Raw genomic sequence first — 26,532 nt, 5'->3', positions numbered from 1 at the left:
ATATATATATTTTATATCATAGAAACAAACAGTACATGATTTACAGAGATGAAACAAGATACTTCATGTTGTGTACCTATGATATGTTTCCTTGTAATGTCTGCTAAGTGGTATGTTTATTCCAATTACCAGGTGACTTGTGTAGTTTATAGGTGTGTGTGTGTATTGAATTCTTTAAATTATTGACATGATGCCACATTTGAATTTGGGCAGTGAATCCGAAAAAATGTCAATGTTAGAGTTAAGACAAATATTATATTAATATAATCTCAAATATCTACATTATGTGCGAACAAAAAAAGTAAGTAGTCAGGCAAGTCGTAATTTGTTTCCTTCTTATCTTGCTGCTAATTTCAGACTAAACCTACTACCTACCTACCTATCTTCCCCCCAAGGAGGTATTAGCAAGATATTATCATGCAAGCTCATCTTAATTCCTCTGAATCAGGAAGCGTTCATGAATGGGCCTTGTTTACGTACTTTCTGGTCACTGCTAATGGTTGGATTATCTTCGGGCTCCATTGTCCTGGCTTCACCCCTCATCCCGTGTCTTCTGCTTTCCTGTCTCGTAAAGTTATTGGAAGAAAGAGATTAAGGGAAGCAAAAAGCGGTTACTACCGGTGGCTTCCCCGAAAGTGCTTGCATTTGCACTGAATGGAGAAAATCCGTTGGGTAAATAGGCAATGGAAGTTGGTAGGTGAGATTGGCACGTGGCTAGGGGTAATTAGCATCGCATCGGCACATCTGAATAACTTTGAAGTTTGACTTTTTTATGCTAACTTTAAAAGATCGGTAAGTTTTTTTAAGGCTTCGTATTAAGCGATCTAAAAAAATAACGACGATGGTTTGAAAGGTAGATATGTAAAAACGAATGTTAGATGAAAAATAAGTTGCATTTAAAGATACACCTTGAATTTTTTCACACCTTATAACATGTTGAATCATAGAAAAAACGTGTTTTTAATAATTTTCTGAGAATACTTTGTGATTATTTTGTATCGAAGGAATTTAAAACAATTACTTTTTCGGCTCTACAAATGTATTAATTATCTTCAAATCAACATGTATTGCATTTGTAAGAGAATTAACTTTTTTTTATTTATTGGCTCGCCAACGGAATACATCACATAATTTTAACAGTAATTTACATTTATACATTGTTATAATGATGTTTCTAATTAAAGGTGAGCAAAAAAATTCATCTCAATATTCTTTGCGTAATAGTAATTGTTTAACTAATTAATTAACTTAAAATATTCAAGTGAAATATGTTATGAATCAGTAGAAATTCAGAATGAGGCTTGCACCCACAGCAAAATAACAGTGGACTTAGGTATATGTGCTAATATTAATATGCTTTGATAGCTATTTATATACTTTGATAGAAAGTGATTTTTTGGATTGACAATCAAATTTAAAGAATTTTTTTGCTTCATGATTTTTCTTCAACGTCTTAAAGCTTTCCAGGTTATGCTAACTAATCCTCAAGCTTCATTAGAAGTTTATCAAAGTAACTAATCTATAACCAAATGGGAACAAAGATAAAATCGAGAGAGAACACCAAAGAGGTGCCTATAGGTGGTGGGAAGAAATGAAGTTGTTTGTACTGGGAACATATTGATATATTACAATATTTATTATGTTCACTATACATTATGCTAAATTATTAAAAATCTCTTCAAATTATTGGTAATCCTTTTAAAAATGGAATTGCAGGCCCTTAACGAACGAATTATAATAGGTTTCCTTTAAGCATTTGAATAAAAAACGAATATATCACAGCGATATTATTAAGGCCAATGTAGGTGCATGAACACTATCAGGAAACGGCGAGCAATCCCGTATTTAACCATAACAAATTGATAATAACTCGTTTTTCTTCGCGGAAACCATGTTTTTTTGTTGCCTGCCTAGTTTTAAGACTCAAAGACACAAACAGTTTTCCGTACAAATTTAAGGTTTTCTTTCTATAAAATCGTGAGTACCTACTGCCGTTTCGAACCCATATAGATTTTTCTACTAAAAAGTAGGCTGGTTAGTCCCTATTTTTCCCGTGCAAAAATGACTAAATCATTGTATTTTATTTAACTGCTATTCTCTTGTTACGAGATCGATAAGAGATTCATTTGTTGCCTTCATTTGATAAAAAAAAATATTGTCTTGTTCCCAACACCTCAGTCAGACTTCTGGTTTGTAGGTTGTGGTGCTAATAGGGTCTTAAGTATGAAAGGGCCCCAACAAAGGGAGGACTTATCACCCAAATATCTACATTTAATGTCTACCGGAGTTCTCGTCAGCTGTTATTGAAGTAACATGTTTAGTATCCTTATGAATATTTTGTTTCTATACAGGGTTTTCCAATAAGAGGTGTTATTTTGAATAGCCCGCTATTTCGGTAGATGTTACTTTTAAAGCTGTCATTTTTTGACATTTGACAAGTAGAAACTACGCCATTAATAAAAATGGAATGATACACACTTCAACAACGCATTGAAATAATTCATTTGAGTGAATCAAATGCAAATCATTTTGAGTGATGAGACCCATTTCCACCTCGGTGGCTTCGTCAACAAGCAAAATTGTCGCATCTGGGGCTCGGAAAACCCAAGAGTTATTGTTGAAAAGCCTCTCTATCCTCAACGTGTGACTGTTTGGTGCGGTTTATGGTCCGGCGGAGTCATTGGACTTTACTTTTTCGAAAATGAGGCTGGAGAAACAGTTACGGTGAATGGATTGCGCTATCGAGAGATGATTAATGATTTTTTATGGCCGGAATTGGATGGTATTGATCTGGACAACGTTGACTTTCAACAAAACGGCGCTACGTACCACACAAGCAACGAAACCATTGATCTTTTACGATTGAATATCAAAATAATACCTCTTATTGGAAAACCCTGTACTTATATACTGTATCTACTAGTACTAGTTATATAACCCTGTACTAGTTATATTCAATTTTTCAATTAATTCCTAAACCCTGTGTCTAAATTTCGCCAATAAACAATTAGAAAATGTTAATTAAGTGTTAATCTCAAGTGACCTACCAGGTAAGTATTGTACTGTATATTTTCTCCATAAATAGTTAAGTAATAACACTGTAGAAATGTATTATAAGTTTGTACAGCGCCCTTGAGGTGTTTTTGCACAAAAACGGCGCTATAAAAGTCATCCAGGTATTATTATTATTATTTATTGGAAGATGAAATTTAAACGTTTATGAAAACAAGAGTAGATTCCTACCAATTTTTGTTTAATTTCTAATGATATAAGAAGGTACCAATTAACTTATTCTCTAATTATATTCATGGACAATGTTTGTAATTGTTTTATTATAAATAATAATTTATGAAAGCATAAAGAATTTAAATCTGAATGAAATAAATTATGTGTATGCGTCTACGTATGTGTTTTTTTCATGTAAAATATGTTCACACGTCCACTGGCTTCGAAATTTCGGCGGATACAAAACAGAAAGCTCTAAATCATTCGGCAGATGGCATAAGGAAGAAATTCGCACTTACAAATGTTTGCCGCCTGGTTTAATTAGTTCAACGGGTACATATTGTTATATTTAACACGTTTACAAAAATATTGTATTTTTACAATAATTTATAACATTTTCTGTCGGGGTTGGTCATCTACGACTGAAAACGTTCAATAATGGAATTAAAGATATCCATAGATAAGAACTTAAAACAGATGAATAAGTCGATTGTTTTTACTCATATTGACAGTTGAATGATACCAATGTAAATGTTGATCGCGCGGCGCGACGTGCTTCGTATCCGACGGCAACAACTGAATTACAATTGTTTTGCGATTAAATATCTACCTGCTAATAAAACCTACAAATCGTTATCATAAATGACTCCAATGGAACAATATTAAGTTTTTTCAGCAAAATAATAATGAATACATAATATAAATGAAAATTGTTCGAAACTAATTGCGAAAAAGGTTTTTTAACGAAACTGCCCAACTCAATTGATAAATTATTTGTGGCGTTTGAATTTTGGGGAGTGGCGCCATTGTGGTTTTTGATGTGTTTAATTATTTACATGTTAATTAATAAGTATGTTATGTTATGTTTATGTTATGTTTGGTTTATTTATGTTACATTATGTTATTTTTATGATGATATTGTTGATAAGAAAAATGTTAATTGTATATGGCCAAGATCACCCCTAATCGGTGAAAGCCAAAATAAAGAATAAAAAATAAAAAAAACTAATAATACTAAAGCTACATGAAAAACTTTAATAACATAATATAATGTTAACTAATCTATAGAAAACATAATAGAAACATAAAAAACTTCGGTATATGACACAAAACAAATATCATTACCAAACATAAATTAAAAATAAAAACTTAAATAAATAACATAAAACAAATATCATTAGAATAAGAATTACAAACTTAAAATTAAAAATATATAATAGCTATTAAACTTTACAGAACAGAAGGAATAGAACTAAAATTAAGAAAATAAATGTACCTATTAGTTAGGTAATAATAGTTATGTTTCTAAATTATTTTAATTTCATTAATCTTGCACATTAGAGAATTGACAAAACTAAGTCTTAGGGAACCAAATTGCTTAGGTTCTATTGCATTTCTATTTACATAGATACTTAATCAGATCAATTTTGTTTTTAATATTACACTATTGCTTAGCTCTTGACAGGCCAAGACGCCAAACAAAACGTCTGTAACCAAATGGGTCTTCCGACGACCCCATGCATTTTTCCGTCTTATGGGCTTTTAACCATATAAATACCAATTATTCAGTCAATTATTAGTGGTAACTTATGTATTTGAATACGTAAAATAATAAAATGATGTCAAGTATTTAAGCTAATATAAGGAGGATAGTAATTTTGGGTACTACCTACACCCCCACTTGGCTACGGGATAGTTAAGTTGTAATAGCATGTAGGTACTGTCTGCGAGAAGGTATATAATATAAGATACCTATACCATACCGCAAGGCTAGGCAAAGAGTGTTTGCCACGACTGAGTTATGTTGCGATTCATCATATTTGTCTACCCTGCGGACACAATGTGTGGAGGTTAATAAATTAGTTATATTTATTTATCTACTTAGAGGCAACAATACTTTTTAAGTGTGGTCTATTCCTGACGTAAGTCAAAAAATCTTTCCAAGCTAAAGTATTATAAATAACATGAAACATCTAATCCGCACGGAGAAAAATGATTGCGGATTTATTAAAATCGGTATATCGGAGCACGTGCATTTGCCCTGATAATATTCAATGACGAAATGCGAAAATATATATATAAGATACCTATACTATACCGCAAGGCTAGGCAAAGAGTGTTTGCCACGACTGAGTTATGTTGCGATTCATCATATTTGTCTACCCCTGCGGACACAATGTGTGGAGGTTAATAAATTAGTTATATTTATTTATCTACTTAGAGGCAACAATACTTTTTAAGTGTGGTCTATTCCTGACGTAAGTCAAAAAATCTTTCCAAGTTAAAGTATTATAAATAACATGAAACATCTAATCCGCACGGAGAAAAATGATTGCGGATTTATTAAAATCGGTATATCGGAGTACGTGCATTTGCCCTGATAATATTCAATGACGAAATGCGAAAATATATATATAAGATACCTATACTATACCGCAAGGCTAGGCAAAGAGTGTTTGCCACGACTGAGTTATGTTGCGATTCATCATCTTTGTCTACCCCTGCGGACACATTGTGTGGAGGTTAATAAATTAGTTATATTTATTTAACTACTTAGAGGCAACAATACTTTTTAAGTGTGGTCTATTCCTGACGTAAGTCAAAAAATCTTTCCAAGCTAAAGTATTATAAATAACATGAAACATCTAATCCGCACGGAGAAAAATGATTGCGGATTTATTAAAATCGGTATATCGGAGCACGTGCATTTGCCCTGATAATATTCAATGACGAAATGCGAAAATATATATATAAGATACCTATACTATACCGCAAGGCTAGGCAAAGAGTGTTTGCCACGACTGAGTTATGTTGCGATTCATCATATTTGTCTACCCCTGCGGACACAATGTGTGGAGGTTAATAAATTAGTTATATTTATTTATCTACTTAGAGGCAACAATACTTTTTAAGTGTGGTCTATTCCTGACGTAAGTCAAAAAATCTTTCCAAGTTAAAGTATTATAAATAACATGAAACATCTAATCCGCACGGAGAAAAATGATTGCGGATTTATTAAAATCGGTATATCGGAGTACGTGCATTTGCCCTGATAATATTCAATGACGAAATGCGAAAATATATATATAAGATACCTATACTATACCGCAAGGCTAGGCAAAGAGTGTTTGCCACGACTGAGTTATGTTGCGATTCATCATCTTTGTCTACCCCTGCGGACACATTGTGTGGAGGTTAATAAATTAGTTATATTTATTTAACTACTTAGAGGCAACAATACTTTTTAAGTGTGGTCTATTCCTGACGTAAGTCAAAAAATCTTTCCAAGCTAAAGTATTATAAATAACATGAAACATCTAATCCGCACGGAGAAAAATGATTGCGGATTTATTAAAATCGGTAAATCGGAGCACGTGCATTTGCCCTGATAATATTCAATGACGAAATGCGAAAATAAAATGATTTTTATGAACACGTATTCCGACATCGTGATAATACATTACTTTTTTTACTAAAAGTTTAACAGGAAACCTTTACCAATTAATTCGCTAAGGGCTTGCATTACCGTTTTTAACCGGATTACGAATAATATGCAGAGATTCTTAATGCTGGTACCTACCTACCCTAATGTACAGAAGTGAGGCATGGAACTAGTAGAGAAAGGATGAAAGAATACTGAATGCTGTCGAAATGAGATCCCTGAGGCATATGTGTGTAAAACCATGTATGATCGTGTGAGAAATGTGGAGATCCGCAAAGAGTGCAAGGCTGAAGTAAGCGTAATGAGTAAGATCAAGAAAGGGATGCCTAGATGGTTTGGGCATGTAGAGCGAATGAGCGAAGAAAGGTGTGTAAGGAGATTATATGATGCAAATGTGAATATGTCATGTCAGATGTCAGAATAATAGAAGAGTATGTATGAATTTGAATGAGACAAGGAGTGTGTGTCCAGACCGAGCTGCTTGCTCTGCCTGCCTACTACAGCGTGATGGTTAGTTAGTTAGTTTATACTCTGTGCGAGTCTTACAGCTTATATAAAGGTGTAATATTGTAGATATCTATGAGTATTCAGATATTTACCGATCTGTAGTTATAGTAAGTCACTCCCATCAGTTTGATAGCGATTAACAAAGATTAAAAGGTTGTAAAAAAACCCTCGACAGTCATCGCCGAACCGTGCGCGGGTCATTAGGCGTCCGGTAGCCGATGGTTACTTTTGGCCGATTCATTTGATATAATTGCTGCTCGCCGATGCCCGGTACTTGGTAGATGTTGTACAGTAGGATTGGTAGTTGTGGGTACAATGGGACCCGGACCCGACCCGTCCGATTGTTGCGGTGACCCAACGGGAATCCCTGAGGGATACCTATTATTCTCAGTGAGATGAATGATGATTCGATCCAAGGACGTGAATATGAAATAAGTATCGGGCTGAACGTTTCCCGGAATGCATTCGTATTTCAATTAGTTCGGATGAGTGTTTTTGCGGTCACTTATTAGTATGTAAAAAGTGTTATTATTGAATATTTACCCACTATCTGCCTACGTAGGTGTATTTTTTATTGGTATGCTTAGATACATTTAGGTGTAAATATCATAAAAATATATTTTTAATGAGTAGACTAGTTACTACCGTTTTTACTGAGTGTTTTTTTAATATTTTTATTATCTATTTATCAATTTTATATTATATAAAAAAGAAACATTATTTCTCATTCTCTACCAAAGTTTGTACCTAAATATTATGTATTTTTGTATGTATGTATCAACGGTAAGTATTAAGTTTTAAATATTTATTATATTTTTTTGGAGTAGGTTTAGTTAAGTACCTACTTAGAAATATAAAGCAAACATTTATATTTATGTTTTATTAAAAACAATAATTTTATTTAAAACTAAACGCTAAATTATAAAACGCTACTTGAAGACTTGTTTTTTAGTATGCAGAAATTTCGTTTTCGCCAAATTTTACAATTTTCGACTTCTTTTTGAATAACACTGACATTTCACAGATGAATAGAGTTTTCTTATTATTCAAAATTGCTAACAGTTAATTGAATGCGCATTTAAAGATTATCATAAAATATTAACCCCGAGTAATAATTCAGTTAAAACTGTCACTTCATTTTAGGTTAATTTCGTAAGAAATGTCAGTTAGAGATTTTCAAATACGACATAGATTCGTATTTGGAATGTTTGTCTTTTTATAAAAAAGCAGATAAGAAATAATGTTTTGGGTAGATACGTAGGTACCTACCTACTTACCACGAAATTAAGTACCTACTGTGGTGGTATTTGTAAAGAAATTTAGACTTCATAAAAATTGTTGATAGGTAGGTAACTACTAGTTAGGTAGGTTGGAACTTACCTTTGAAAAATATAAGTAGCGAATTTAGTTTTGCATGAAGCGAAAAAAAGGATATATTTTTCAGAGTCACTATTTTCAACGTCAAATTATTAGACAATCTCAGTTAATGCGGTTGGGTATTTTCTAAAGGGTTTCACAAAGGACCCGAAGACAGGATGCACAGGAATAAGGAATGTGTTGGCAGTCGCAGCTTACAGCGATCTATCAGGCCTTTGTTGTGGCTCCTTGAATGGTGTGATTAAACATTTTGGGACCCGGAGGATGTGATTTTCGAAAACGAAACTCTAAAGACCTTTTAATGGCGTCAATGAATGAATTTTGACTTTGAAAGGACAAAGCTACACTTTTATTAGTATTTTATAATAGAGTGCGTTGACTTACGGAACACCTACTTATACGCACCTATAAATATAATAAATTCAAAAATTTAAAACCTAGTACTTCTTATTTTTTTAATAGGGAAACAAGTTTATATAAATAAAAATGTGAATGTTCATTTGTTCAAAATCTCAGATTGCTTTGTAATTATGACACAACTTTACATTCGAATACGCGTATTTTTTTATATACCTACCTACCAACATTACATCGATGTCACCTGTGATAGCTAAAAATATGTTTTTTTTATTGTTGGACGTAAAAGAAACACGCGCTAGTGTTATTCTGTCTGCACAGACAGAATAAGCTGCAGCAACGCGTAGTGAAGTACATCTAGTCAGGGAATATATTTGTATCCAGATGCAACACGACAGCTGCACAACATCGCATAAATCTATTTAACAGTTTAACGGAGGCAATAAAAAGTGAAGCAATTCAAAATTTAAAACAAACTAATCCAAAATCTGATTGATATTTTAGTCAGGCGTCGCCCTGTAGACCTAATCAATCCTGCCGGGGAATGAATGCAACGGGAATTCTTTGACAGCATGTTATTCATATTTATAATATTTACAGGAAAATTTTTGTGACAGTAATTATTATTATTTGGAAGTAATAAAAGGTATTTATAAATATTAAAGTAAATAGACTAGCTCCCTAGTTAGACCCGAGAATATTTTTCCACTAAATGGGTAATTAGATTAGTAAATAATAATGTTATATAAGATATTATTGATAACTAGCTTAAGTGTACCCAGCGTCGCTGGGGGTTATTTATTTATTTATTACACGCCCTAGTGGGCTTTTCTTTTAAAAAAAATACAAGCATTTTGTATCAGATTAAACACTTAAAAATTAATACAATAAAGAAGAATGTAAACATAATGGCAAAAATGAATCCTCACGCATATAATTGAATTTAAAAGATTCAACAAAACAAAATAGTAGAAGCGGAGAAGTTATAAGGGTACATAGGTCTATTTGTGTCTAGAAGAATAAAAGTGAAAGACCTACAACATTTATACTGATTAGTTTTCAAATGAAATATATCACCCAGATCAGAATATTTGTTTCCGAGATTGTGAAGTCTCGGAATCGGAGAATTTTGGTAAGCTAGTGTCCTGGTGTTATTCAAGTAAAAAGGTAAGAAATGTCGGCATGATTTTTTGGGAACATGGATATTGATACATTGAAGTAATTCGGGACAGTCAATTTTAAAATGTAGTATTCTTTGTAACAGTATTAAATCTGTGCTTATTCTTCTTTCTGAAAGTTTCAATAGAGACATTTTATCCAAGAGGTAATTGTAATTTATTTTTTTTATAGGAATATGCAATTTGTAATTTATAAACCTTAGAAACTTCCGTTGAATCTTTTCAATGTTATCTGAATTAATATTGAAAAATGGAGACCATAACGTAGAGTTATACTCAAGTTGGCATCTGACAAGGGTTTTTTATAACATAATAAATGTTCCTAAATTATTGAAATCTTTTGCAGCTCTCAAAACAAACCTTAGCATATATCTTTGCAGACTTTTCTGTAGGTCTTTTTGCAATAGGTATACAATTCTGTTGTACATTATTTTGATGTATCTCATAAGGTTTAGCCAGTGTTAGCAACGTAAGCGCCCAAAAATATATTTTTACGACTTCATTTACAAAAGGTCGACTATTTTCTACTTTTTATATATACATAGGATGCATGAATTATATATATATATATATATATATAAACCTTCCGGAAGATATTCTTTAAATGATAGTGAAAATGTTTGAAAATTCGTAGCGTAGCTTAGAAGAACTAAGATCACAAAGAAACAGCTACAGATAGCAACCTTATTTTCAGTGGCGGCCAGCTAATATGTGCTCCCGAGCGCCGAACAACCAGAAGATTTCCGACATGACTAATCACAATACGAAACTCGGTTCGGTTATAATATCTCATTCAAAAGGTACCTACTTATTAAGCGCGCTTAACTTGCAGACCGACTTTGACTTGTGCCTATGTTCGTAGCAGTTCGTTTTCGATTGCGATCCAAAATTTAACTGCTTTGTCGCATATTCTGTGGAACAGTCGAAAGCGTGGGTCCATACCATTACATACTATTCTTTGCAAATAATACCATATCAAGAACGGCGTTCGGAGTTTTACCACCACATCAGAAGGAACGGTTTATTCAGTAGAAAGTTAAACTAAAACGCGTATGTTTAATGTTATTGTCGATATCGTGGTTTCAATTTACCATCTGCTATTTTCAGCGAATGTTTCGCTTCTTGGATACAAGCATTTAAGATAAAATTTGTCATTAAGAGATGAGTGATGGTCAGATTACTTATTATCAGTTTAGTCAGTACTCGCCGTTGCCGGGCACGGTCTGTTGAATTAAAAAATGTTCTTACTCTGCGAAAGTTTTAAAGTTTAATTGCAGGTTATATCGATCTTGTATATCAATTATTAATAGGGTTATCAATTGCAGGTTATACTAATTTATGATTACTTTTGTGTTTGTTCAAAGTATAAATTAAGAATGAGTTTGAATGTGGAATACATTAAGAACAATAGGTCGAGTTTTGAAAACAAAGTGATAATAAAAAATGCCTGTCCACCTAAAATCTGAACTGATAATAAAACAAGAGTGAAAATCTGGATCGAAGAAGTTTACTCGATCATTTAACAAAACAATGTATAACAAAGCTTCGTAGCTCTGTGCATGTGATCAATTGAATAGTTTATTTTGTTTTACGTGTTTAATTTACGATGTTGATTCAGTTTGGACAATCAGCGGTGTTACTGATGTAACTCACCTTTCTGAAAAAATCAAAAAACATAATTCTTGTCATTTACATTTACAAAAAGTTTTGAGCTTAAAGGTTTTAGGAAAAGTTGACATCAGAATGCAATTGGATTCTGGCTACCGTGCCTAAGTTAAACACCATAATGAGCTATTTAATAAAAATCGATACAGGTCAAATTTCCCAGAACATGATTTCAATGTTACGTTTAAAACGTATGACTTCCTAAATAAAGTTCAGAAAAAGTGAACTCTGTAGAATTTACGCCCGCGACGATTTTTCAAAAGCTAACGGCCCTTTATCAATTTTACAAATTTTTTATAGTACTTGTTTATTAGAAGACTTTCCCGAGACTGTGAAATTACTAAAACTTTTGTGCACCATTCATGACCTTTGGAATGACCTCAGTTGAAAGCTAAAGATGTTTCTCAACGTTAAAAAGAATAAAATCTTTTTAAACACGTTGAGCCAGGACAGACTGAACGCACTATCAGTGTTGCATTGATAGAGGTCTTCGCTAAACAAAAGGAGCAGAGAATAGAACTTCTTTATAAATAGGTATGTACCTTTATTTAATTTATTTTATGACTTAATGTTGTAATCCGGTGAACCCCCATATATTTTGACCACCGGCCGCCACTGCTTATTTTATACTATTTAAAAATTTGTAGCGTTTCTTTATAATTTCATTTTTTTTTTAATTTTGGTAAACAAACTACTAACCTGAAAGTTCATAGGTCGGTATTTTAAAATATGTACCTAATCATTTACAAGAACAGTATTTTCTTATTCAGTAGGTATAGTTATTTTTGTAATGTTAATTAGGTACCTTGGTTATGTTATTAAAGTAGGTACCTACCTAAAACGAGCTATGGCAAACATATGTACCTACCTGGGTATCAGAAAACTCAGTATGTCTATTGAATAATGATTAATTTTGTTATCCTACGGATATAAATATTTATATATTGAAAGATAAACTACTAGCAAACAAAAATATATCAATATTCTTCGAGGTTGAGCCGAGTCAACGAGCGTTCCTCAAACAGTTGATTAATTGGAAGAAATTATAAATTCCATACATATCATGGAATCCCACCAGAGTCCAGATTCCAGCATCGAAGAATACTGAAGAAAGTTACTGGCCACATAAATCCTTAATAATTTTACAGACCAAACGTTGATTTTTCTTCTTAATCTTAATGATAAAAATAACATATAAAATAAGTAATGTTTTTTTTAACTGCATAGTAATAATCGTGTTACACACTTTTTTAGAGCAAACGCTCGTTTTAAAAAGGTGAAGAAAGTAAAAGAAGTAGTTTACATGTGTAAACGACGTTTAAAAAAATCAGAAAGAGCTCTTGAGTAAAACCTAGAAAATATAACAAATATTATCTATGAAAATAATATATACGAAAGTCTAAAGAAGAAGAAAAAAAAATGATGTATACGTAATATTAGTACTGAGAAAGTGTATATATTATATTAATTTTGCAAAGCATAATAATTGAGAAGGTAATCCTATATTAACCGGTAATTGTTTAAACCAGTTCACTCCAATATATTTGTATAATATTGTATTAAACGTTAATTGTATAAACGATTTCACTCCAATATATTTTTATACTCTTATATTAACCGGTAATTGTTTAAACGATTTCACTCCAATATATTTTTATAATCTTTTATTAACCGGTAATTGTTCAAACGATTTCACTCCAAAATTTGTATAATCTTATATCAACCGGTAATTGTTCAAACGATTTCACTCCAATATATTTGTACAATCTTATCTTAACCGGTAATTATTTAATCGATTTCACTTCAATATTTTTGTAAAAAATTTGTGATGTAGTGGTTTTACAGCACGGAGCTAAGAGAATTTTGGTCGCATTTAACATCTTTCTGGATTTGTAAAAGAGCTATTTTTAATAAATAATTTGAAGTGTACAATCCTCCATCGGACTAACCCGTATTCCGGAATAAAACAAATTATGAATATTTATAAAACATCTATTAGAATACTGTTATTTAGGCATTCTAACGGTAGAATCAGTTCAATATCATTGTACGGTGCTGTATTGCTTTACGCGTTCATTATACATATTTCATATCAACCGGAGCTAGAGTAATTAATCATTTCTCGTGTGTTTCATCGCTCAATTGCTCAATCAATATCAAAGATCAGATATTATCTTTCATCCAAATATACCCGATTAATTAATGGATTCACAAATCTATAAAAGAGAAGCTGTCTAATTATTTCATTGAATTTCCATTTTGGATGCATTGTTCGATTGGAGAATAAGTTATCTAGCTCGGCAAATCTTAATTAACTTTCGTATGTAATTTATATTCACTATCGTAATTAATCGTATTATTTCACCGTTGAATGGGGGTTTTGTGATTTGATAGTGCCGGCACATTCCTAATTTTGAGAATGATGATATTTAATCAATTGCGAACAAAGATGTTGATTATTTGATTGATAGGTACCTACCTGTACATATTTGGTAAGACTATATACGTTAACGCATTTTTCGATTAAATTTGTTCAGATTCCTCAAATCACAAATCATTATGTTATGTCTTTAATCATATCAACACGTTGAAAACAATGTAGGTTGCTGTCGTTAAAGGATTTTCTCTTGCATTGCCTCACTAATTTTAACTATAAATCGATTGCTACGCCAAATACGTGATGACTTCGAAGCGTTCGTACTTCATACCACGAAGGCTAATGGCACCTGACACATATGATACATCTCGTTAGTACATTTATTGCCGTGCTAATTTGTTTGCATTTGAACAATTATGGTTTAAAATGGAATGTGAGACTGACCTATTTTTAGCTGCAGCCGCTCTATCTCTCTGCCTCCTGTTCTTGAACCAGTTCCCCACCTGAGTAGGAGTCAGCCCCGTGGCCTGAGCCAGCTCTCTCTTCTTGGTCGGGTTCGGGTAAGGGTCCTGCAGGTAAAACTCCCTCAGCAGACTCCTCGTCCTCTCCTTGAAGCAGTGTGTCTTCTGTTCCCCATCCCAGATAGTCCTGGGCAGCGGGAATTTCTTCCTGACTCTGTATTTGTCAACTGGTCCAAGAGGCCTTCCCCTCAATCTTTCAGCTTCTTGATAGTGAGCTTCCAGCCACATAGCTTGAAGCTTGCCATGGGAGTCTTTAGTGAATCTATGATGTTCTAAGATGGAATATAAATCTCTGAAGTTGCCGCTGTGGAAGGAAACTATTGCTCTCGCTCTGAGAACTGCTTCGCTTCTGTCTAGTTCGGCGACGTTGGGGTGTGCCACCGGGAGCGACCAGAGGAACCTGGCGAGCCGCTCGATGTCCCCTGACTCCTCGAGGGTCTCGCAGACGGTGGCAACTTGGGCGACTGTGAAACTGAGCGTGGGCAGCGGAAGGGCGCCACCCAGCCCCCCCGCCCCCGCCACCACCCCTGCCCAGGGCGCCCAGCTCAGCACGCCCTCCTTGAAGGACGCTATGTCCCTGCCTACGCACTCCACCTCGGAGCCTTCCCCCGCCCTGTGAAGGGCCACCGTTCACGATAACTCCAGCCCTGCTCTCAAGGGCGGCCGCAGGAAGCGCTGCTCTCCAGCTTTTTGCTGATGGTAACAAAATAACCTTCTTTACTTTGTACAGTGTTGGTGCAAATTGCTCTTTGACAGCTTAAAGTAAAAACGTCAATTATATCGCACTGTCAATCAGAATAATAAACTTTCAGCACAAAGTGTCAGTTAAATCTAACGAAAATTGAGATAAAACAATACTATTTTACGCAGTTTTAGAACGACACAAGTTGCCCTTATGTATTTACAACTAGAGTTATGTATGCGGTGCGACAGTCATAGATAGATAGACCTATTAAAAAATCACCAACGAAAAAAAACACAAAACTTTACTGAACACTGTTTTGAAACTTCCATACGATTCAATAATTATTTATTGCATAAAATATTGTCGACTAATCGTATATATATTTGTATGACTTGTGGATCAAGTCAATTGCCATAAGCGTAGATGTCGGTATCAATGTTTGACGTTTGGTGTCGAGACTCGAGACCCTGGTGAAGCGGTGTTACGCGGGATCGGGTCGGTGTAGCGGGATAGATCGAGTCGGGGTAGTGCGGTGAACGGAGGCGAGTGAAGCAACCGGTGACCGTCGAAGTCGCGGCGTGGCGAGGTACTGACGCGCGCGCTGCCCCCTGCCCCCCAATCCCCGGTCTCGGGCCGTGCAGGCTGTTCGCAGCTACCCCCTTCTATGTCAGGCCACGCCTTTATTGCGGGGGCAGGGTTCGCGCAAAATGACATGAATTAATATTAATAAAATAAATCGAAATGTTCATGATGATAATTTGCAACTATTCCTTTTTTATACATAATAACAAAGTTATTTACATTGTATGCAAGTTCTTTAGTAAAAATGATGTAATATTTAAAATATATATTTTTGTGAAACACAAAAGAGTATGTATGAGACGATGTATGAATGTGAATGAGGCAAGAAGTGTGTGCCAAGACCGAGTTGTTTGGCGGTCCGTCCTCTCTGCCTACCCCTGCGGGGAAACGGCGTGATGGTTAGGTAGTTAGTTAGTTAGTTATATTTTTGTTCGGCATTTTACGCCCAAGGTCCGAAGAGAAAGTGTTTGTTACCTAATACCTACCACTAGGGATAAACTGATTCAGTCTACTGGTCGAAGGGTAATACTCTCGGTTAGTAATTCGGAGATCACGGGTTCAGATCTCGGCGTACGCAAGTAAATTTTATTTGATGAATTTGCTTTATTTCAAAATTCATTAATTTAAAATAATAAATAGTATACTTGTATACATGCGGCACGTTACAGAGTAGAAGATACTCTCAGTAGGTACCCCCCTGGTGTAAGACCACCATTCGAAATTGAAATGGCTTTGGCCGTGTTTGGTGACCAGATCTGAATAGCCAGGTACTTCTTACTCCCCTCGTACTCCCCACCATTCTTTTCCCCATTTCCTTCCCATCCCCACTACTTTCAGCCTCACAACATACCCCAATTGGGGATGCCATAGTATGACTGGCTCTAGACGGTTCGGAGCAGTTGGGACTGGGAGTTGTGCGGATTCACATTAAAAGACAAAGTTAATCAGATATAACTAAGAAAACTAGATGACAGTAGTAGTACCTATTATGAAAAGTTTTATTATTGTTTTGTCATAAATTGTCTTTAACCGCATCTCCAGCGACAATATTACCACAAAAATTGAACCATTATTTGTGCAAATATGAAACATTTTTTCAAATATTAAGATGAAGATGTTTTTAGTTTTCCATGGCCGATGGAAAACAAAAAAACTCTTATTTTGTCCGATGTTTTGAAAGCATTTGATCGATGAAGACCCGACTTTAGATAAAGGTAGCTTTAGAGAGGTTAAACTGTATAATATGGTTTTGTGGAAATATTCATATTTTCCTCGACTTTCAGATTTGCTGAATTGTTTAATTTAGGATCAACTAATTAACTAAATTATTTTATAAGCAATAATTATTAGCCTGAAACACTCATCCACATTGAAAAATCTCCTGATAAAAGATACATGACGCCAACGGGACAATGTATCTTTATCAGGAGATTTTTCAATGTGGATGAGTGTTTCAGGCTAATAATTATTGCTTATAAAATAATTGTTACCCTTTGTGCTATGCATAAAAAAATCTTGTCTTAAACATTAGTTTACCAAAAACTAAAACCTAAATTATGTAAGATTTTGTTATTCGGGTCATTCATATTCTTATTAACTACTTCAAAAACACGTTTTTGGATTTTTTTAATCACCACCTACCATATTGTGTCTGCTTACCACATTTATGAATAAATTAGGTAGCTGAAGGATGAAAAAGAAAATAATTTTTAATTTTTTTTTTTATAATTTTAAAATTTTCCACAAATATATTGTGTAATGCTAATTTCAATCAGTCTTTTTCCAAAAAAAACAGGGAAATTAAAACTGAAAACTTTTGAGTAAGTGGTTAAGCTTGATCATCTTTCATACAAGACACCTACAGCAATCATAATTCTCCAACTAATTAATTTGCCATATCAATAATTTTCCGGCTTGCCTCAGCCCTGACTTGTTATTTATTCCAAGTTCCAAATTTAACACGGCTTTTCCCACGTCCCGCACCGCCCCTGATAGTAGCCCCTCCCCTTCGCTCTGATTGGTCGGCCCGCAACTGTTGCCATGTCAACTGAAACTGACACCCAATCAATGACCGTCCCTTGCATCCTCGCTTCCCGCGTCTCTCTTGCACACATCACTATAGTTTTGTCTGTCTCTATCTGCGCGCGCACCGTTTCAGGCGGGACGGCTCGTTGACAGGTCGGATCACAATATTATAATGGCTGTATTTTTGTATCGGGATTGAAACTGACGTTTGGGTGTTATTATCTCCTTGTCTTGTTGCGTCTCCTTTCCTCCTATTTCCAGCGGCGTGCGGTGGGTTTTTGCGGGGTGGGGAAGGGGGGGGGGTTGCTTTCCGCCACAGTTGTAGATATCTAATTAGACAAGTAAAGATACGGAGCGTTCCTTGGTAGATAGGCGCCGTTTGAACACCATTGTACTTATCTACCTATTGTTAGGTATAAAATACATAGGTATCAACTATTGCGTTTAATTTATGTCAAGTATTTGGGTTTTTTTACACTATAAAGGTGATTAATTTGCATAGTTCTTTCGGTTCAGAATTGAACAAACCTTTTCTGCTGGCGTCATCTTCAAGATAGAACTTTATCATAATGCCATTATTTTTTTCGATAGAAAACGCAATCTTTAAATCACTCAGTTAAATACCTACTTTTGTGTCTATGAACTAGGAGCCAGTGAGACTAAATTATCACCAAAGCGTACCTAATTAGAATTTACGAATTATTTATCTGAAAAATATCTGCAAGGAGAAAAATGAATATTGCTTATTTATTAAGAATCTCTTCAAAATATTGGTAATCCGATTAAAAAGACTATTGCAGGCCTTCAAAGAATAAATTATCAGATTTCCTGATAAACTTTTAGTAAACTGAGAATTGTTATCAACGGTTCCATTATAACTCAACGAAGTGACAATTCAACACACCTTTAAAAAGTGATATAAAGTCATTAAAAACGATGAATAAAAATAATTTAAATCTAACCTAATCTAACATACTTAACCCAGTTTTTGTTTCATCACTTTCCATGACTTTATATAACTTTTTAAAGATGTGATGAATTATCATTTTGATGATTTATCCGGTCACCGTTATCAACTCCGTGATAAATATTCCTAAATGTGGATTCCTAGTAGGTAGGTAGGTACTTACATTTCGCCCCTGAGGTGATAACTCACAAAAGCGGCGCTATAAAAATTTCACAATATTATTATTATTATTATTGAGAAAAATAACGGCCTTTAGACGAGATGTAGTTAAATCTAGCACCCTAATCCGAACCCCAATTCGGTAAATGACCCAGTGCCCTACTTTTAGCATTATCCTCGCATTACTTTTAGTGCTATGCTTGGATTTCCAAATTAAAGATGAGAATAATTATCAATATTGGGTGGTTACTGGTTATACTTCAATTAATCACATTTTTTTCCTTCAGACGTCAGAAGTGTCTCCATCTCCCCTTGTCTTGTAGCGCCTTCTTTCCCCTATTTGAGCGGCGCGCGGGAGATATAATATGGCGGCTGCAAGGGGAGAGTGGGGCGCTTCACCACCACAACGATTTGTAATCTAAATATTCCCCAGATTCCGAGCGAAGGAGGAAATTAGATGCTGCGATGACTTGGATTGGAGCGGGGCTTTGCATTATCGGGTGTCGTTATTTTATAGCTTTTATCTATTCACGTAAAACAAGTACCAACTTACCAATATTAAACTTCTGGACGAATGACAACAAATTCAATTTAGGTGTGCATCTTCCTACGTAGGTACTTTGGTACTTTTGTGTTTTATTCCCATCAGCTATGAGAGTGCTATCAGATGAATTATGGACACTTCAAATAACATTTTACCTAATTATCCCCGATACGAAATCCATTTAAGGCCCCGTAGTAAGCGTTCACATAAGGCCACATACTTTACACAAGATTGAACCTGAAAATCAGATATTGTTAAGGCTCCGTAGTAAGCGTCCAAAGACAGTTTTAAAGGGAGATATGTAAATACGAATGTTAGAGAGAGCGCGCTAATTTTAAAATCGATAGGTAATAATTTTGCGAAAATGGTGAAAATATTCAATAAAACACGACTCGTTTGAAATAGAGCAAAAATCTCTCGACAATTTCTTAAGTTACATTTAAAGATACACTGTGAATTTTTTCATGCCTATAACGTATTTAATAACAGAACAAAACGCGTTTTAATAATTTTCGGAGCTTACTTTGCGTTTTTTTTTCTATCGATGGAATTTCATATAATTAACGTTTTGACATAACAAATGTACCTATAGATATTATATTAAAAAATAACGTTTTTTTTTGGTAGATACTTACAACATAAGAACTTTAAAAATTGGGTTTGCGGTGGTTTAACGCGAAGCACCACGAGGTACAAGTATTTTTATAATCCCAGAAAAAAATAAGGAATCAGGCCTATAAAAACGGGTTTAAAGTTCAAAATCTCACACTTAAGATTTACGAACCCCTTTTTGGTTATGATTTACAGTATAATGTTTTTTTTTTATAAAATGATCGTAAAACATTTAAACATTTTTTGCCCGAACTTCGCAAAATAAAATAAAACACATTTTGTGGCGTTTATCATCATGTTTATTTCTTGCATAAATCGAGACAAGCAACTTGTGTTAAGCGGGAATTTAAACCTTGTTGTCATCTACATAAGGAGTGTTATTGTTAGCGGCCCGATTCCAAATGTTACACGACTTGGTAAGCCTTAAAACCTTAACTTTAACCTACCTAGGTATATACTTCGGGTATCTAGTTCTTGATAGGTACCCCGTTCTTTAGCGTGTTTCCTATTTGGCTTTGCCTAGATTTTTTATTGTGAATATCGGACGAGAGGTAGGTTGAAAATCTGAATTTAGTGGGGAGGGGAAGGAGTTGAGAAAGAGGATGGTAGGGATTCCTTTCTATTATGGTCACTAAACACGGGTAAAACCATTTCAAGGGCGATACTGAGAGTATATTCTACTTTGAAACGTGCCAAAAATATACTTTACCTACCATAAGCAATAGATATTATTTTTAATGACGTACCTAATTGTGAACACGCAACTTCCGGATTTGTAGTCGAGAGCCTTACCACTCGGCCACGGAGGCGGTCATATAGATATAGATTGGTTCTCAAGTATAGATTTGGTTTATTATTTAAGATGATTTTTTCGATATTAAAACGTGAGCAGCTGCTTCGGATAAGACGCCTCGCATTATGTTAAAGGTGCAAAAGTCTGCAAATGACTGGATGCACTCATACAAATGCATACTCCTAGATTTATTTGAAAGATAAATTCTATAAATTAGGCACCTTTGTATCAATTTTCAAAAGTGTGTTGAATTGCCACTGTCTTGATTTGTCCAGTCACCCTATTTAGATATCAAAGCATCAACTTAATGTGGGACAAATCAACGTTTTCGATATTATTTTGGTCAATTATGCCAACAAAATTGAACTTTTACTTAACTAACAACTTCACTTTCTTGCGAAGAGAGTTTGTTTGCAGATAACCTACTATACGGTTATTTCGCTTAGATAATTTAAATGAATAAAAGGTATTTTGTACAGTCGATAGTGGAAGATGCCTAGATTCGATATCGTCACAGTGACAGATCACCATGAACCAAACATTTCTTAAAATGGAAAATATGGAAAATCTTTGCTTTACGCGATCATTATTTTCATACAGATTGTTGATATTAGAGGAGAAATGATATTTTGGGACGCTACTGTTACACCTTGAACATAATCATAGATCTAATTATTTTACAAGCAATAATTATTCGCCTGAAGCACTCATCCACATTGAAAAATCTTCTGATAAAAGATACATGACGCCAACGGGACATGTGTCTTTTATCAGGAGATTTTTCAATGTGGATGAGTGTTTCAGGCGAATAATTATTGCTTGTAAAATAATTGTTACCCTTTGTGCTATGCATAAAAAAATCTTGTCTTAAACATTAGTTTACCAAAAAAATAATAATTAATCATAGATCACTTGAAATCATCTGACAATTAATTGTCTTTGCAATTTCCGTCAACAAATCACAAAATTCAATCGCGAAATTCACAAAACCGTAATACACATTCACAATCAGAACTAATAAACACATTTTATGAAATTTTATCAATTTTTGAAATAAATAAATAACACTTAGATAAAACACTTACTAAAGTTACATAAAACAATAACAGACGACAATGTCAAATAATTTTTAAGAAAACAGTAAGAAAATCAGTATCAAAATGGAACACGTCCTCTTTTTCATCACAAATTCATATAAAAAGATGACCCATATATAAACTGATTTCTTTTTTATATTTTCTTTGGTAGGTAGGTACCTACCTATTTTATACCATTTTTTGATGGATTGAACTGTATGTAATAATTGAACATTTCAAATTAAATAACGGTAGGTAAATTTTAGATCCCCGGTAGGTGGGTAAGAACTTCATTATAATTTTTTTCTTAATGTTAGTTTAGAGGTAGGTACCCATCTTCAAAATAGGTAGGTAAGTGTCCAGGTTATGTCTTAGAACCTTTCTATGCGTCTATTCAATCTGTCATTCTACCTTTTTTAATAATTATTAGGGTTGGTGTCCAATTAATCACTCTGTGAAGCAAGGTGCTAAATAAAATGTTAGACAAATCCATATTAGACCAACGTAGGTTAATTACATTAATTAGTGTCGGCTTCCTTAGTCATTAGGAAAGAAGGGATGTGGAAACAATATAATGGATTAAGATTGTTTATCGTAGATAGGTACCTACCTAATTAGTTGGGTTTATAGAACATAAAAGGATAGGTAGGAAGTAAACAATTAAATTACAATAAAAATTAGGCGAATGTAGTACTGTTAGAAATGTTATGAAATGTCTAACATTTGACTAAATTTTCGTAATATTCCATATGTAAGTAAGAACAATTGTATTTTTATTATTGTTTTAAAGGTTAGTAGAAAAATTCCGCCAGTAAAAATATCTAGCAAAATAGAATTTTTAATTATTATTATTTTTCATTTGTAAACTGATGTTTAAGACAAGATTTTTTATTGTATCTTTTATCAGGAGATTTTTCAATGTGGATGAGTGTTTCAGGCGAATATTGCTTGTAAAATAATTGTTAGAATTTTTAAATTTGTAAATGTAAAATTTGTGTACCTAGATAATTCAAGTCTTTCAAAACCGGAACGCCATTCCGTTTTAGGGATCGTAAAGTACCTAGAAGCGTAGTCTATAAATAAGTAAAGGTCCTATTTACATAGCATGTATTTTAAAACCTGTAAGGAGGGAAAGCGTTCCGGATTGTCATATATATTCGATACCAACAACTGTTAAAAAAAAATTTCAAACTTAGTATAAAAATTAAATAATTCTAAGATACTAGCAAAGACCCGTGAAAAATCACGGGATATTATAATTCCACTTTTGTAAAAATATTTTGATTTTTTTTTAAATAAGTATAGGACCTATTTTAGATAAGAACACAAAGCATTTGATTGTAAAACATTCAACATCAACCACTGTTTGAAAAAAAAAATTCAAACTATGTACGAAAATTATATAATTCTTAGCAATTCTTAGCCCTGTGAAAAATTGCGGTACCTATATTATCCCCAATTCTGATTTTAAAAAGACAATTAAAATAAAATAATATGTTGTAGGTAGGTACTTTTCGCTTATCTGAATTTGTTCAAACAAACAGTTCCAGTTTTGAAAACGACCCTTAAAAGTTCAAAGAAAATTCGAATCCTATCTATAATTAATTGAATTTAAAATCAACTGTTTACATATGCATCCATGTAATATCAAGGTTGAACCATTTTCTTAAATAAGGGATTTTCTGTTTTACGTATGTGTAAAAAAATTCGATAAATTATTTACACACCCTTTAAAATGCCGCAAGTTGATTTAAAACTAACCCATAAATATACCGAAATATAAAGCCAACACGCGTAGCGCTAACGTGTTTACAAACCTCGCTTTTCTTCTCCTCAATAAGTCTCAGCTCCGGGCAAACCAGCTAGGCAGAAGTGGAAGGTGTAACCCACAGAGGTCGTCTGGAAATACGCTCAATCGATAGCAACACCGAACGCCCACCCTACTCCCACCCCCTTTGCGCCCGCTTTCATCCCCCGCACCCCTAACCCAGTGAAAGGTCCAACCTAAAACCGACGCACAATTTGCGAACAAAATGTCCCCGTTCCTTGTACTACCTGGGCATGTTGTACCTGCAAATAAAGAAAACTGAAGCAAATACGAAGCAATATTAACTTTTTTTTTATTTAAATATATTTTAATTTGCTTTTCACAATATTATATTGAATAAAGCAACCATCCAAGCCAACAGTAGCTGAGTGAACAGATGCGTCAGATTCTCACCCAAACAACCAAGCTTGGTAGTGATGGTTCAATTTCTTTGATAGGTAAGTCCTGCATCATTACCTACACATTTTCACGTGTTGTCAATTTATTATTTTGAAACCCGGTGGGAACAAAATGAAAATGTGTAGATATTTTTTTTTCCTGGAAGATTAATTTTTCAAAAAAAAATTGCTAAAATTCTAACCAAACATTTTCGTTCACGAAAACTATTCAAACTTACCATAGTATTTATATGTTCAATCGGGGGCGTCGCTACTGTAGATATTGGCGCAACCAGTGCCAAAAGACAATGTTCTTGTACTTACCGCAGTTAGTCTATTTTGGTTACTTCGTTTATTGGTCAGTGCCTACCCACCAGAAGCGCTAATATGTTGATAAGTTTTTCAAATTACGAAGGTACCTACCTAAACAAATAACATCTTTCATAAGATTAGGTACCTATTTACTTAACCCGAAAATAAAAAAAAGCATTTAAAATTACTTACTAGATAGGTAACTAACCAAGAAACCAAGTACCTGATTTAAATACCTATGTAGGTAGGTAGGTATATTATTTATATTATCTATGTAGGTAGCTTCTTACTTGGCTCTACAAATTATTTTAGACACACTCGGAGTCCGGCTCACCATTTCAGCAACCTTCTAATATGGGTACTTTTCTCAGAAACCGAATACAATAATTTTATTTGAGCAAACAAAACAGAGATGTAAAGCTTTCAGTAAGTACCTAAGTAGGCGGTGGCTCCCGAATATTTCTATTAGTATCGCCACAGGAAGTTTTTACTGACGGCGCCATATAATATTTCTGACAGATATTACGTTTAATGAGAATGAGCGTCAGAAGGTATTAAGTACCTAGTAGATTGTAGTTCTGCCTCGTATTAAATGGGGTCGTCAAATGGTGGCACTTGAAATATTTTTGTAAAAAATCATTTAATATTTTTAAATTTCTAATGTTGAAACCTTAAATTCGTGTAGAAATTAAAGGAGTCAATATAAATTGGAATAAATAAAAAGTAAAAAAAAATCATATTACATATTAGTTTTTGTTTGATCAGGCTTTCAGTCATCAAGGGTTTTTTTGTATCAAGCTTTCAGTCAACAAGGGTTTTTGTTGCATAAGGATTTCAGTCATCAAGTGTTTTTGTTCTACCAGGCTTTCAGTCATCAAGGGTTTGTGTTATATCGGACTTTTAGTCATCAAGGGTTTTTGTTTGATCAGGCTTTCAGTCATCAAGGATTTTTGTTGTATCATGCTTTCAGTTTTTGTTTGATCGTGTGAGAAATGTGGAGATTCGCAAAGAGTGCAAGGCTGATCTAAGCGTAATGAGTAAGATTAAGAAAGGGACGCTTAGATGGTTTGGGCATATAGAGCGAATTAGCGAAGATAGGAGTGTAAGGAGGATATATGATGCAAATGCGAATGGTAGCAGAAGTTGGGGACGTCCGAGGAAGACATGGCACGACCAAGTGAATCAGATACTCGAGTCGGGCCATGTCAAGAGTCAGAATAATAGAAGAGTATGTATGAGACGATGTATGAATTTGAATGAGGCAAGAAGTGTGTGCCAAGAACGAGTTGTATGGCGGTCCGTCCTCTCTGCCTACCCCTGCGGGGAAACGGCGTGATGGTTAGTTAGTTAGTTGAACTAGTAGTAGTTTTGTGAACAGTAGACCTCGCATCCAAAAAAGTATTTTCCTAATATTATCTTTTTTTAGTAAATTAAAACCAATCTTTCCTCTGAAATCATGTTAGTAGATAGTTGAATAAAACCCAACTAATTAATTATAAACCATTAATAGTTTATGTAATTCTAATAAGGATAATCTTCTAACAGTTTTATTTTAGCGTTCTGACTATTCCGATTTGTTAGCTACGATCCTGCAAAGGCCTGCAATCCTGTTTTTAACCGGATTACCAATAACTTGAAGAGTTTCTTAATAAATTAGCAATACCTACTCATTTTATATTATAAACATGGACATATTATATACTTAGAGTTCCCACCACATAGTACTTACGCGGAACAAATACCTACTGTTTATGATCTTCGAACTTAATACATAGATATATACTTTTATGAAAAGTTTATTGGCGCGGTTATCATTGTTCAATTAAATTCATTTATTGATGAAAGACAATGGTTGACCGCTTCTGCAAAAGTTATTTTAAGATGACAGCAGATGATTTGGATCTCCCCAGACGGTTGACTGAC

At 34.0% G+C, this 26,532-nt stretch overlaps 1 protein-coding gene across 1 annotated transcript in view; it reads right to left on the bottom strand.

The window, feature by feature from the left end:
- Positions 1–16,048, bottom strand: part of LOC149419798 (protein sine oculis-like) — a 198,260-nt gene extending 182,212 nt beyond the window's left edge. Inside the window, exons 1-2 of the mRNA XM_089637543.1 lie at positions 15,801–16,048; positions 14,573–15,262 (exon numbers count right to left, since the gene is read on the bottom strand). Coding sequence (XP_089493669.1) covers positions 14,573–15,262; positions 15,801–16,048 — 938 coding nt within the window. The remainder of the gene's footprint in view (positions 1–14,572; positions 15,263–15,800) is intronic.
- Positions 16,049–26,532: the final 10,484 nt, after the last annotated feature.

Source organism: Hesperophylax consimilis, chromosome 11 (genome assembly GCF_061612785.1).
Source record: "Hesperophylax consimilis isolate HC1 chromosome 11, BYU_Hcon_1.0, whole genome shotgun sequence".
NCBI lineage: Eukaryota > Metazoa > Arthropoda > Insecta > Trichoptera > Limnephilidae > Hesperophylax > Hesperophylax consimilis.
The sequence above is the reverse complement of the archived record's forward strand: the minus strand, read 5'-3'. Positions and strand labels throughout refer to the sequence as shown.